General features: G+C 41.7%; 1 protein-coding gene across 1 annotated transcript in view; it reads left to right on the top strand.

Moving 5' to 3' along the window:
• Tox (thymocyte selection associated high mobility group box) overlaps positions 1-16092 on the top strand; it is a 308910-nt gene that overhangs the window by 270754 nt on the left and 22064 nt on the right. Inside the window, exon 6 of the mRNA XM_051159967.1 lies at positions 12367-12447. Within this exon, the coding sequence (XP_051015924.1) occupies positions 12367-12447 (81 nt within the window). The remainder of the gene's footprint in view (positions 1-12366; positions 12448-16092) is intronic.

The raw sequence follows: 16092 nt of genomic DNA, 5'->3' as shown, positions 1-16092 counted from the left end.
GGGTGTAGATGAGGGCCATGCTTAGGGAAGGCCACGTAAGACATGCCAGCAGTGCCACAAGTCATCTAGGAGATCTTGAAGAGGGTTAGAAGTCACACTGAGAGAGTAAAGCTTCAGAAAATAGAAGGAGCTTACACATACAAAAAAGAAATACCAATCCTATGACTAAACTAGAGGATAGATGGTCATTGTCACAATGCAGTCTTATTGACATAAACATTAGATGATATGATAATTAAAATAAATTAGCAACAGGACAACATAAATACAGCTATTGCAAAAAAAAAAATGGATGCCCTAATACTGTATTAGGATCACAGTTGATTCCTGATAGAAATATGCAGGGCTCTTCACCATACCCCAGGAAGTGCATTTAAAAACAGAAGTAAAACGACTTGCCATGAAAATGTGAAGACCTGAGTTCAAAACACATAAAGAACACAACTTCTATAAAGCCAGATGTGCTATCATAAGTTTGCAATCATAGCCCTTCTACAGTAAGATGGGAGGCAGACAGGAAGATCCTCAGAAGCTCATGGACCAGCTAGCCTGGCATGCACAACGGAGAACAGCAAAGAGACCCTACCACAAACAACATGGAAGATAATGTGCCCTCTGACCTCCACACATGCACCTTGGCATGCACAGAAACACACATAAGTGTGTGTGTGCACACACACACATACACACACATACACACACACACACACACACACACACACACAAGGCAGGAGGCAGCAGAGATTGGGACTTTTAAATAAAAAGAAAAATGTCTAGGTTCTAGAGACCTCTTTGTTTATGTCAATATCTATGCTATAAGCAGGACTTTATAAGGTTGAAAGACATTTGGATGATCTCCTTTCTTCTACTCAATATCCATAGGCATATAATGATTTGTCCAAAATTAAGCTCATTCATTCATTTGGCAAATATTTTTGAGCATATATTTGCAAAGCACTGTCCAGACATAGTAGATTTGGCAACAAGCAGGACAAGTAGGTCTCTTCTATGCTGAGTGATCTCTCTGTTCTTATTTAGCTGGGACTAGAGTAACTATGAGGAAAACTCACAAAGCAACACTCGGTTCTCTTCCTCAAAAACTCTCAGAAGCAGCAATGGTTGCAATGATAGAACCAGATGCCAAGAAACAAAACTTACTTCTCCCATCCCCCCACACCTCCAACTCCTGTAAGTCACTTGTCCTTTATGGCCTGAAATTGATACACATTTTCTTACATCTCCAAGGCCACTAGGCAACAGGAATACCAACAAGATCTGCCCTGCAGAGTAGTGGATGCTAAGAGTCACCATTAACAGTGGTAAACATACTGTGTGAACTCTCTGTGCACTCAATTAACATGGCCATGTGACTGCTAATAGAGCAGGTACTGTTGTGTTGCATAATTCTAATTGAAACCTAATATGATTATTTCAGGATTTTGGAGCCTGTTTCTAGCTGGTCCCTAAGTCAGATCAGTCATCTTCCATATACCCGGATCATAGATGAGGTTTACAATTGAGGGTGGAATTACCAACATATCTTCCTTCCCGTTAGTAAGGAGTTATTGAACGATGGTCAGAGTATGCATGGATGAGAAAGTGAGCCCTTGTCCCTATTCTTTGAACAATGTCCTATTCTGCTGTTGTGCTAACCCTCCATGTGTTCTGAGCATCAAGCCCTGTCCTCTTCCACTCTGAGATTCAGTTTCTTAGAGGAAGTTTCAGAAAATGCCCTCTCCTCAGGGATTGGGCACAACAGCTCTCGTTCATCAGAAGATACACATACTTGCCCTTTGTTCTGCCTTGCCTTTGGCTTTTTCAAAAACATCACTTTCTCCAAATAACAATCATCTTTCTTTTTTCTTTTTTCAAAATATATTTTATTAATTTATTCATATTACATCTCACTTGTTATCCCATCCCTTCTATCCTCCCACTCCTCCCTCCCTCCCATTTTTCCCTTACTCCCCTCCCCTATGACTGTGACTGAGGGGGACCTCCTCCCCCTGTATATGCTCATAGGGTATCAGATCTCTTCTTGGTAGCCTGCTATCCTTCCTCTGAGTGCCACCAGGCCTCCCGATCTGGGGGATGTGGTCAAATATGGGGCACCAGAGTTCATGTGAAAGTCAGACCCTACTCTCTACTCAACTGTGGAGAATGTCCTGTCCATTGGCTAGAGCTGGGTAGGGGTTCCAAGTTTACTGCCTATATTGTCCTTGGCTGCTGCCATACTTTGAGCAGGACCCCTGGGCCCAGATCTGCCCATCATAATGTTCTTCTTGTAGGTTTTTAGGAGCCTCTGGATCCTTCTATTTCCCCATTCTCCCATGCTTCTCTCACCTAGAGTCCCAATAGGATGTCCTCCCCTCTGTCCCACTTTCCTGGTACGTGAAGACTTTCATGGGACACGCCCCTTGGGCTAGTGGCAAGCACCTTTCTTTACATGTTCCTGTGATCCCAGTTGTCCTAAGACTCTCCTGTATTCAAAACTGGGTTTTTTAAGAGAGAGAACTAGAAAGACTTTTCACAACCCAGGATCTGTCCTTTGTATTACCAATGTAAAAATAGATTTCTATACTCTTATTTCTGGTGGAAAAAAATGTTAATGCTCATACATTCAAAACCAGGTAATTCCAAGTGTAGAGAGCCAAGTTTTGTCTTTTAATTCCATTACAGTGATGATTTGCAGTTTTAGTATACCAACTTAATACCAATATTAAAATAGCTTTCAAACTCTTTTTGCCTAGCTGTATAAAAAAATTGTGTGTATGTGTGCGTGGGTGGGTGGGTGGGTGGGTGGGTGATTACATAAATATGCATATGAGAGAAAGAGAGGTGCTATTTTCAACTGTCATCTTAAAAGGGGACATTCCTCCCATTCCCCACTCTAGACATCTTAATCAAACACCTATTCATCAAGACATCTTAATCAAACACCTATAGCATCAAGACATCTTAATCAAACACCTATTCATCAAGACAACTTAATCAAACACCTATGGCATCAAGACATCTTTCCCTTTTCTCTTTTGCATTTTTCTTCCCATTTAATAAGTGACTCAAAGCCAGGCAGTGGTGGCACAGGCCTTTAATATCAGCTCTTGGAAGGCAGAGGCAGGCAGACATCTGTGAGTTCTAGGCAGGCCTGTTCTATAGAGTGAATTTCAGGACAGCCAGGGCTACACAGAGAAACCCTATGTTGGAAAAAAAAAATGTGTCTACTCCTGGGTTCTCTCATTTTTTAAAGTAGTTGAGGTGTTGGGATGAAAATGCATTTCATAAATAAAAGATAGAATTATATAATAGTTGGACTCAATATGATTCATATCCCAGAATCAAAATCTACTGACTAAAAAGATTTATGCCAAGATTGTATAAGAAAATACTTCTATATCATGTTTCTTGAAAGAAGTAAGCAGTTTAAATTTTGAGTACTTGTTTGAGAGTTACCCAAACAAGATATTGTGAGCAACTTAGGTCACCCCAAGATAGTCTATGCCTGTGCCTCTGCCTCTGCCTGTGCCTGTGCCTCTGCCTGTGCCTGATATTCCCTGTCAATGCAGTGGGAATCCAGGAGAGCTGATTTTTTCCATCTAAAGATGCTGCTGCTTAATAAAGACAGAGAGTATACATTACTCTCAAGTGCTTGGATTACAACACTACACATAGCGCACGTAGGGCCCAGACCCATCCCTGCATCAAAGAAAGGAATTTGTGGCCTCCTATGATGCAGCTACCACCCTGATACACTGTGGAAGCCCGTCCCTGAATGTGTGCTGGAGGTGCCAATGAAGCCGCCTAAAACGCACTCTGGAGCCTCCAAGAACTGTCATGAAATTATTCCAAAGCATTCTATCTGCTGCATTGCCACCTGTTCGCTCCCTTTATGTTGACTCATCGTGCCAACACACTGTAATATCTGCTTCAAACTTAAAGTAATTGGACTTAACTCTCACTTAATATTCAAACTTGGGGAGACTGCCTACTGCTCGGTGTTTTGGCCGGAGCACTGCTAAGTTAGTTTAGACAAGCACACAGGATGGTTTTTGCATTGTGTAGGCAGTTTGGGTAGGAAGTGACGATTTCATGTGCTATAAAATCATGTTGTCATAATAGCCCACAATTGTGAACAGCTACAACTATAAACACAAACACGGGGGAAATAAAGTTATCAATGACTTGTCGGGGACTCAGAAAATTACAATATTTACGGGAAAACATCATTAGTTTCCAATTGAATAGTTTTCTGCCAACCAGAAGGAACATGCCTAATAGAACACTGTGTTTTCATCACATGCCTTCTCAGTGTGAGGGCGAGGCAGGAATGGAAAGCCAGTACAGAGGGCAGCTCTTTATTTTTTTAGACTCCATGGTGAATGAGAGACTCTATGTAGTTCAGTTCTGCAAATACTATGTCAAAGAAGAGAAATCAAAAGGAAGAGGAAAAGAAGTGATAACAATCCCGAAGGAGTTTTAAAAAAAAAAAAAACTTCCTTTGAGAATCCTTCCCTCCAAAGATGCTGAACACACCCCACATCTCAGACATTCCTCCATTTTAATACTTGGGAAGACAGTGCTGAATCTGGAGTGCAAAGAAAATTGTGCTTGGGATTCCAACGGGGAGAGCGGGTGGCTTTAAATGCTAATGACTCGTAAGACAATGAAGAACCCATTTCGGAAACATCTCAAGTTGTTTAAAAGGCACCAGATGGAGAAAGGGGATAAAACACAAGCATTGCTGTGATGTTGGGCTTTGCTGCTTCTCTTCCTTTTGAACTGTGGCTCCTTGGAGTTTCCGCAACCCTCAGCAGCTTTTGTACCAGGTTCCATCTAAATTTCTCGTCTACCTTCATGACTTTGGAACGGTCTGATTCTGACCACTATGTCGTAGGACCTGAGCACATGATGGCAATATAAGACACTTCAAACTCTATAAAGATAAAAGGGCCGGTCAGCTTTCAACAGAACAGGTTGACCCACAGAGCTTTCAAGGGGTCTTGAGTCCCTTTTAGTCATGGAAAGTCACCTCAAATCAGAACCAAATGTAAATTACTAAATGAACCTTAAGTTCCTAATTGGAGACACAGTCGGGCTGTAAGACATTTAGCAAATTACAAACAAAATGTTCTTGTTTACATTACGTTAAATGGCTTTAAAGCTGTAGCCAAGAGCTAAATAAACATGCTGTTATGCTAAAAATGGAGTGGAAAACCTATTTGGATTTGGTGTATTCAGGGGAAACCGCAGCCCACGGGTGCCTAGAGAGTGTATTTTTGTAAATGCTAGTCCTGTTCTGGAAGAAGAGAGTGGATTTACCTCAAGATGCACAGCCTAATGAGCAGATATCACTTGCCGGGAACGCGTTTGAATACTGTAGCATATGCCTTCTTTCGGGATGCATAATTCATACCCAAGGATATTAGCCCCAGCAGTTCAGCTCAATAGCAGCACCTCATTATTTTATCTCTCAGTATTTATTCCTATGTTTGACGCCTCATGAAATTACTGTTAATGTGTTTATATAAGGGCAGATCTGACACAAGTGGGAAGAATGTAATTTCCTCCTTCTTCTTCCTGCTGCTGCCTCTTCTTCCCTGGTAGAAGGGGCAAGTGTAAATAGTTAATTTGCTTCAATTATGAGCCTGTCCTGCTAAATTAGAAGCAGCAGGGTTATGAAGAGCCAGAATTATACTTAGGAAGCAGCTGACAAATCCTCTGAGCTTGTGGAATAAAATCATTTACTCCTCATTGGTGCTCAGACACCCACTGCATAAGTGCTGCTGGCCTTTATCTTATGACAAAATTTGGATTTTATGTCAACTATACTTGAGGTTAACGAAAGCCCTGCCACACTACAGTATTTGAATAGGTGTAAGTGTATCTCAGCAATTTACTTTTAAACATGTTGTGTTTCCCACTTTCTAAATGATGAAGCATAAAGCATAAGTAAAAGAATTGTTCATTCAGAAGCCTAACCCTACACCCCAAGTACACAGGGCAGCACTTACTATACAGACATACACACAGACATACATGCACACATATACGCACATGCATACACACGCACAAACATGCGTGCACACGCACATGCACACATGCACACACATACACACATGCACACACATACACATATGTACATACACACATGTATACACATGCACATACACAAACACACATGGACATACACACAAGCACATATACATAAGCACGCACATGCACATGCGCATACACACATGCGCGCACACATACATACACTCACAGAGGAAGGGGACATGAATTTGAGAGGGAGATACCAGGAAGGACAATGGAGGAGTTGGAGAGAGTATAGAGGGGTACATATGATGAAAATGCATTGTGCTCATATATGATGCTCCCGTAAACAAAGAACAAAAACATAAAAAGTAATGAGTCTGGGAAAATCACTTACAATATTCAGTAAATATATAAAGGAAATTTTAATTGGCAAAACATAATAAAGACCATAGCATGTAAGCAAAGTTTATATTCACAGAAACTTGCAAGTGAGCAGTAAGATTATAACTTGAAGTATTAGGTATATTTTACTTCTGAAGCCATGTATTTATACATACACATATATGCTGATACATGAATGAGTGTTTCACATCACCGGGGCTGTAAACATGTGTAATACACATGTGTGAGTATTTACATTCTATACACAGTGGGAGCTAATAATTCACTTGAAAGCTTCCATAGCTTCAGTGAGGAGATAATGCTAATATATTTATTCATTCAAGTCTGTTACAACTTAGCATTTGTACATATGTGTAGAATAGGTTGCATGTCTATCTATCAAATTCTCTGCTTCTGTTGACATGTGTTTTAATTTAGATGATGCTATTTAGTAATTTATTCTTAACATCCATGCGAATGCTAATGTTGACTCATAAACTGTGAATTTTTATTCAATAAATGCTGCCATGGGGTGCATGACACTGCTTCTACCAATTTGGGCTAAGTGGACAACAGCGCTCTCATGTAATTAAGCAGCCAAATGCCATTGCAGCTTCTGTGGTTTTGTAAATGCACCCTGTTATGCCGGCACCATAACCATGCCACCTGCCAACACGTTCCTAGGAATACTGTCCTAGCATTTGGTAATATCTGACTGTGTTTCCTGAGCACCTACTATGTTCCAGACTCTGCCGTGCATGCTGGACTTCTAGCCTGAGGAAGAGACCAGACCTTGTCATTTCAAGAGGCATCTGAGGTCTCTTTCATTTCTAAGGGGAAACCAGTGAGCAGACACCGATGTACCTTTAATAGCAAAGTACTTTGATTCGCTCCTAATTCTGCTATGTACAATTGCTTATTGTGTCTGGGTTTTCTGTTCTGTGAAATGATGATAATGATACTAAGACAGCATTCTTTTGGGGGAACTAACGAAGATGTATAAAGGAATGTCTGATGGTGGCAGCAACAACATGAAGTATGTCACCAAAGAGTTATTTTAGTGCTATTTTGTTTCTGTACCCCTCATGTGTCACACAGTAGTAGACACATTGGGGGTCAGTCTATTGGTTAAGAGTAGTTAACGAACTAACAACATGATATTTAGCCCTCCTCATTTAATAAGTCAGAAGATATGTCTTACAGCCATTTCTAAAGCCAAGCTGCCTGTTTCTGGTCTCTACTCACCAGGAACAGGTGGCGGCAACATGGCAGAAACCCTTCAGGTTTATCAGACAGCCTGCAAAAAGATATCAATAGGAAGACTTTTGTCACATCACGTAATGTTTTCAGTCCTGCAAACACTACCTTATGAAATCCTTCCAGTTAGGATATCCTTAAGAAAGTGCTGAGGAATGTACACAAAGTGGATAGGGAACCATACTTAAGGACCAAGCTGCACAGAAAACACTGCTGCGTTTTCTCTGACCCACCTATACCATGTCAGCTGTGAAAAGGGGTACACACATGAAATTTCTGAATAGATATCTCTGGGATTGTGGTGAGGTTCTTCTTCAGACATAACTCTGTTGCTACGCGTTTTCTATAAATAAGAAATGGTAGTGGAAAAAAATACATTTGCACTGAACCAAAAAGGAAAACACCTTGTCAGTTTTTAAATGCGGTTTGAATATAATTCAAAGTAGGGAGGATTTTGCGCCCTTACTTCTTCCGATGGTAACAACTGGTGAAGTGAAATGACTAGAGATTACCAACGCGTGCCAGAAAGAAGGAAGGAAGAAGGAATTAGCGAGTATTTTTAGGATTTTTGCTTTTCTCTATTAGCTGGGTGGATTGTTTGTAGAGGAAGAATGCAAGACTGAACTGACAGATTGCATAAGCTTTTTTTTTTTTTTCTGCTTAAGTGTGTCATATCCACTGACATTGAACTGCTGATTTTAATTAGGGATTATCAGCCTATAAAAGTGCATGGACTCAGTGGTAGTTAGAGTATTCACTGAATCACAGGATCACGTGAGCAGGATCTGGGTTCTCCAGAACTGCTGCTGCCTCATGTCTGTCTGTGTGTGTTTTGGGTTAGCTGTTATATATGTTTTGGTTTAACCAATGAGATGCAATCCTTAGATAGGAAATGGTGGCTTTCTTGGAATAACAAACCACAGTGCACAACTGCGTTAAGGAAGGATGGATTCAAAAGTGTTTAGATGAGCTGGGGAAATGATAAATGATATATTATGATTTTTAAATCCTCTTCTGGCCAACTTTGTACTTTATTTCAAACAGCTGTGGCCCATTTGGAAGCCATTTTGTAGCTCAGCAGAACACTAATATTTACTGTATGAATCACATACCTTTAAAATATTTGTCTTTCCTGAGAGAAACTATGTCTTTCCCAAACTTAACTTTGACATAAATCAGACCCATCCACACAGGTCAGGTACGTGCATTTGATCACTGAAGTGACTGTTCACCGCCAAGCACAGTCCCACAACCCCTTTGCTTTCTGCAAATAAAGGGATTTATCTGCCCAGAACTTGAAGTATTGAAACATCTTTCGGGGACTTTTTACCAGTTATCTTCAAATTTCTGCTCTAAAGTAAGAATTTCCCCTACATCCTTTACATGTGGATTTGCATGATGAATGTCACTGTCTCCGGTTGGAGGTCTTTGGGCATTTCCATTAATACAGGATCCATACAGCATCCTAGCCCAGTGCTAGAGGGCGTCAGCAGGGAGGCATACCCAGTGTGGAGCATTGGATCCATTAGGTAGTTCTCAAAGGTGGAGAGTCTAATCGTTGCTGGATAGACAGCCTCAGATTTTCATTCTGATCTGGGTTGCCCCCCTTTAAACACAATTACAGAAATACACCTCTTGAAATGACCCCCCTTTGAATTCTCCCTCTGAACATCTGCAGCTATTTGGGCGCATGTGGACCCATCAATCCACATAATGCGAACTGATGCGTTTACTCTTCCCTAAAGTGGTGTTTAGGCACTTACACAATGATCCCAACATAGTCAATCGTCAATAGCCAATGGGGAGCCATTTGTGAAACAGGCATGTCTGAGTGCTAGTCAGGTATCCCGTAACAGCATTGATCTTGGGGTGGGACCAGGCCTTATGTTCAGCATGAAGGGCAGGGAGTTACCCGCCTCCCTCTCCTAGTTGTTAACATTGCACGAATGTTAACACTTTGTGTGGTGTTAACTGCCAGCAGCAGTCCAACAAAGGGTAACATCATATTTACACTGCTGCTGTTTCAACAGAAACCAAATAAAATTTGGAAATTCTAGAATCAGGCCATCTTACCTTGGCTACTTAAGAAACAATATTTTGGGCAAGGCTAGAGGCCAATATGTATTATAAGTCCCTCCGAAAGCTAAATGAACCCTAATTAGTTAATAGGAGGTGCAACGTAGCGTATTAATTAAAAATCATGATATAATTATTTAGGACACTTAGAACTGTCAAAGACTTTATTTACTAAAATAAAAATATTTACTATTCTCTTCAAAATTTTCTATGATATCCTAAAATATCTCTCAAAACTATGTGTGTGTGCGTGCATGCCTCTGTGTGTGTGTGTGTGTGTGTGTGTGTGTGTGTGTGTGTGTGTGCATTTGATTCATGCACACACAGGAATGGTTAGGCACATACACCCCTGTGCACGCATGCAGAAATCAGAAGAGGACTTTGGGTCTCTTCCTCTATCGCTCCCTGTCTTGTTGCCTTCACAAGGTCTCTCTAAACCGGAAGCTTGCCATTTCTGCTAGGCGGGCTGGCCAACAAGCTCAGCGCGCAGGGTCCCCTTGTCACTACCCCTCAGGGTCACAGGTATGCACAACCATGCTGAGCCGTTCACCTGGGTCCCTGGGTCCGGAGGACTCACAAGCAAGCCTTCCTCGTAGCACTCTTACCACTGAGGTTTCACTTTAATGCAGTAAGAGTAAAGGGTGTGTTTAAAGCCATTATTTACAGATCATGCCACAGAGAAATGAGCTTAAGGAAAAGCTAGCAAGAGAAATCTTTCTCAGTGGGGGAAAAAAGGAATAAATCAAAAAAGATCCGAAGTACTCTGTTTCTAAATGTGGTTGAACCAAGTTCGGGTCATAATGTTTAAAGGAAAAGCAGCAGAAACTCAATGGAAATGCCATTTGTACTCACGTGGGAATTTCCACAGAATATTCTGGATTTGAATTCTGCAATAGTCCTGTAAATCTGTGACACACACACACACACACAGATAGATAGATAGATAGATAGATAGATAGATAGATAGACAGACAGATAGTAGATATACATATAGATATATCAACTTTTTTACTAAGAACAATAACAAAACTCCTAAAAAAAAAGATTTCTACTTTCCTTTAGCTTTATATTTAATAAAGAAGGGAGGATGATCAAATGACAATATTTAATTGCTTAATGAGTCTTTGCTTTAATTAGTTTTTACTATATAAATTTATAGATATGAAAATCAAAGCTGAGGGCTGGGTCCAGTGGTGCACGCCTTTAATCCCAGAACTCGAGAGGCAGAGGCTGGAGGGTCTGTGAGTTCGAGGCCAGCCTGGTCTAGAAAGTGAGTTCAGGACAGCCAAGACTACACAGAGAGGCCCTGTCTCAAAGGAAAACAAAACAAAAGAAAGAAAAAAAGAAAAAAGAAAGGAAGGAAGGAAGGAAGGAAGGAAGGAGAGTGAACGCTGCACACCTCCCTAAAGGGGAGTTAGCACGTTCATTTCATAGGCCCCGTTACAATTCTGCTGCAAGAATAGTTGTTTGTATTGTTTGTTGGAGTTCTGCTAGAGTTAAGATATTCATGAGTAAATAATATTTCTCACATCTCAAATTTCACAGTTGTATTCTGAACTCAGCAAATCACTGTCAGTAGAAAGTAAAGATTGCCCTCTGGGCAGCGGCCAGCTGCCTGGCCTCCCACACAATCCCATGTAACTGCTCAAAGAGATTCCGCACCACTTCTCAATATTAACCTGACTCTGGTTAATAGTCACAGCAGGCCAAACACATTTCCATTTCCACAGTAAAAAGCTAAAGAGAATTTTATTCATTTGGGCTGATTTTAAAAGATTGGAACCATGAAAACACAGCCTCGGGGCAGAAGATGAAACTGTGCCCGAGCTCTGCTCTGCCCCTCTCCTATTAAGGAGCCCACGGTGAGTACAGACTGGCACACAGGAGCTGGACACTTCTCAGATTCGGCTGAATTTCCGCTGTTTTTGCTTTACTTTTGTTTTTAAGCCTCTGTGATTGTCTGGTCCGTTGTAGAGCACTCTTATGAGGGCCTGATGGCTGTCATCCATGTTTCTGTTGGAAAGGACATGGCGCACAGGCCGTGCCGTATGGTAGGTTGTGTCCCTAAGCCACTCTCCATCCCCGTTCCAATCCCAAGTGTACCCTTGCCTGCCGCTTCTGACTCCCAAATCCTTGGAAATATACCTTGGAGGCTCTTAAAAGTGTGACAAACACACAGATGCCAATACCTGCCCGTTGATTTTCATACTGAATGTGCTGTGTCACCCTTGAATCCCATCTCAGTTTTGTGTTTGCCATGGGCCACAAATGTTAGACTATTGCGGTATTGCTGAAGGACTGCCTTCTGTGTAAGTATGAACATCTTCTTCCTGGGCGAGGCTTTTCAGAAAGCCATCATCAAAGCTGCCATTTATTCCCAGGCTTGCAGACCCTTTTCGCACACATTCTGAGAAATGAAAAACTTTGTAATTTTCCGTTCTTTTCCAGCAGTCTATTTTCAGTCTTCTTTCAAACCAGTTTTAGAAAGAAAATATACTGTTGGAGAGCTATATATTATTATGTCTTTGTCTGCATGTGTGTACAATTACCGTTCTGCACTGCCCATCCTTTGAAACAAAGCATGGTTTAATTTAAGACTTTCTGTCGCTGTCACAGGTCTATAAGAAGAAAACCGAGGCTGCAAAGAAGGAATACCTGAAGCAGCTAGCAGCATACAGAGCCAGCCTTGTATCCAAGGTAACATGCAATTGTTTGATACTGGGATGGACTGTGGCCATATCATGCAGACTCTAACAGTCATTTAAAAGCATAAACGATCATGTTAACATTTCTACACCATTTTCCCTATTGGGGGAAAAAATAGTACATTCTAACAAAGCTGTATACTGTGGAAATATGCATTCGTCACTGGAAGACCAGAACTGGGTCTGGTGGCCTTTTGTAAGAAAACAATCTACCTGTGGACTGTTGCTGCCTTTGTAGTTAACGCAGTACATTCTTAGTCAGGAGCTGACTCCAGTCTGACCCTGAACCCTCCTTCCGCTGCATGGGCCTTTCCCGAGGAGGTGCCACCCACTTGAAGCTCTAGTCTCATTATATTGGTATCAGGATATAAAATCCCTTCATTCTGTTTTTAAATGAGTATATTGAAAAATGTTTCGCGCTTCAGAACATCTTCTCTGTGTGCCCCTGCTTATTGTATGTACTACAGGCTTGACTCTGTTCGGTTTCATGTTACTAAAAGCACATTTCTGCTCATAGAACTCTGAGGAGGGTGACTACCAAGCAACAGGGCTACATCTAGAAGGACCTGACCTGACATAGTGGCATGTCAAACTCAGATTGCTATCGCTTTGTTCATTGTGGCCATAGGCTCAGGATTACATTGCGGTCATCCACCAAAAAAAAAAAAAAAAAAAAAAAAAAAAAAAAAGTGCTTTCTTTTTACAGCCACACAAAATCCATCTCTGTTTTAACAACCCTTTAAAGAGTACATTAGCTCTTTGTCTCAGCAGACGTACATACCAAACACGTTGATGCAGGGAGGAAAGAAAAGAAGGTGAACTACAAATCCGCAAAGATGTCAGCACAGCATTGCTCTACTCCAACCTCTGCACATCGAAGCAATGGAAACTTGCTTACTGTTTATGATTTAGAATTAAATTTCTCTTTCTTGCTATCTCATACCAGGTCCCCACTTTCTGATTGTTCTAACTCCCTTTTAACTTATTTGCATTTTTCACCTGAGCTCACATTTCAGTACACAGGCAGAGTTCAGAGAACACCCAGGAAATTCTAACGAAGCCCCCAGCACATGTAGGATCCATCTCACCATTAGCTGGACTGATGTTACCAAACTCGTGGCTCCCGGATATGACAGAATTTAGCTGGAGTGCTTTTCCATGACAGAACACCAACATGGGACGTGTCAGTCCTGACACAAAGCCCCCTGGCTAATGGCATGCAGTCTGCCACCATGATGACCACGATGCCACGGTACTGACTGAGCCTTCATGTCCAAAGCAGGCATCGCCAGATTTGCTATTAGCTGCAGCTCTACTCCCTGTTCAGTCTCTACGATACAACCCTCACTACATGGCAATTTGTATAAATGCTGCAAATTGCCATTTTTACATTTAAGAAGCTGCACACTTTTTTTTTTTTTTTTTTTTTTTTACAGCATATGCTGACGTTTTTCTTCTCTTTAGCAGTGGGCTTGGCTGGAGCTGTTGAATCTCTCCTTATGTATGGTTCTCTATGGTGCATTTAACAGACTGAAGGAAGGTTTCAGTCTCCATGGGTCAGAGGGATGCCCCTGCTGCCCTGCATGTGAGCAAGGACTTGCTACACAGCCTTCTCCACAGCCACAGGAAATTCACAGCCTCCCTTCCAGAGCGTGTGGCCACAGATATAAAAGTCTAGTGCTTTTCCAGTTTAGTTATAGAAGGCAAAGGAGGAGTTCTCAAATGTAAACATCTGCATTTCCATGTTTTAATCTTGTACTGTATTATAAATTAAAGCAACAAACAAGGAATTATTTTTTATTATTTTTTTAATTTCATTGATTTATTCATATTGCATCTCAATGGTTATCCCATTCCTTGTATCCTCCCATTCCTCCCTCCCTCTCAATTTCCCCTTACTCCCCTCCCCTATGACTACGACTGAAGGGGACTTTAATTCCAAGAATCCACCATGGGAGAGACAGGATCCATCCTTTTGTTATTGCTTACTGATTCACAGGCTTGTTGATAAATTTCCCTGAGCACGTGGATATATCCCCATGCCAGGCAGAGAGAAGGTAGTAGACAACACACCACCTGGACCTTCCTATAAAAGATGTTTTATTCATAGGATATTACTGGTAAAAGCATAGGCTAATAAGGGATTGAAGTTTGCCGAACCTAAGGCGTGCCTAAGACTGATGTTCAGAGGCCTCTTGGAAAACATGGCATTGGAGTTCAGGGCAAGAGAGGAGTTGACTGGTGCCTCATATTTGACCACATCCCCTAGACGGGGAGACCTGGTGGCACTCAGAGGAAGGATAGCAGGCTACCAAAAAGAGACTTGATACCCTATGAGCATATACAGGGGGAGGAAGTCCCCCTCAGGCACAGTCATAGGGGAGGGGAATAAGAGGAAAATGGGAGGGAGGAAGGAATGGGAGGATACAAGGAATGGGATAACCATTGAGATGTAATATGAATAAATTAATAAAATAAAATTTTAAAAAAAGAAAAAAGAGAGAAGTGTTGACCTTACAGAACCAAATTGCCTGAAGGGAAGTGAGGACATCAGCTCCAAGGAGGCCACTGTGGCCAAACCTGAGTGATTAGGGGGGCCATCCCATGGATGCCATATGGGACAATGAAAGGAGCTGGGATTTGTTCTCAGAGCCTTTGCTCTGAGAATGAATGAGCATCAGTAGAGAATGGAGATTTGAAAACTCACTTTATGGAAAAATCTCTCTTAATCTATGTGCTTTATTCCTTGAAATAGGCTTAACTACCAGCCTTCCATTGAAGAGGAAAATAGCAAGGAGACAACCAGGGTCGTGGCAGCATTGCTTTTTGTTTGGTCCTTGACTTTCTCTGGGCTGTGTCACTCAGGGACCTAAACACAGTACTCTCCTGCATCTTCCAAGTTCCCATGGTCCAGAAGTTATTAATTATGGCATGACACAACATTCTCTCTCTCTCTCCCTCCCTCTCTCCTTCCCTCTCTCCCTCCCTTCCTCCTTCTCTTTCCCAAGGTCATTCCACCCATGAATCACTGTGTTGGCCTCACATCTGCTTTCTTGGGTCCTAGCCAGTCTCCTCACTTCACATCTCCAGAAGTCCACACTTAGCCGGGTTCTTTTCTATTGGCTGCATGCATTCCTCGTGCATTCCTGGCCTGAGAGATCTCTCTCACTGTGGTCATGCCATGGTCTGCTACTGCATACAGTTTCCACTCCCAGCCACACTATGTGCCAACCCAAGCTATCAGGGTACTGCTGCATGTCAGGCTCACTGGCAGGTGCTGAGAGACAAACACAGACAGGCAGGTCCCTGTGTTAGGAGATTTGAAGCCATTCTCTAAAATTAGCTGCTTCTAACAGAACATAACCGAAAATAGAAATACCAGTGAACCTGAGTCATGGCAATGGTGAGTCTTAGTCTTCAGGTTATTTGTGTGACATGGAATGTAATCCATATGTCTCTTAATATGACCCCAGGCTTGGGTGAAATTAATATCTACCCCAAGGGAAAAAGCCCAAGGATAATAAGTGACTATCCTCACCTCTTAACTTCAAAATGGATGTCCAAATACATCCTTCGGATTTTCCCCCAATAAAAGCATAAGGAGAAATGGCTCCTTGCTGCTGCATGGCCCCTCATG

Source organism: Acomys russatus, chromosome 2, assembly GCF_903995435.1.
Source record: "Acomys russatus chromosome 2, mAcoRus1.1, whole genome shotgun sequence".
In the NCBI taxonomy this organism is placed as follows: Eukaryota; Metazoa; Chordata; class Mammalia; order Rodentia; family Muridae; genus Acomys; species Acomys russatus.
This window is presented reverse-complemented; position numbering and strand designations above follow the sequence as displayed.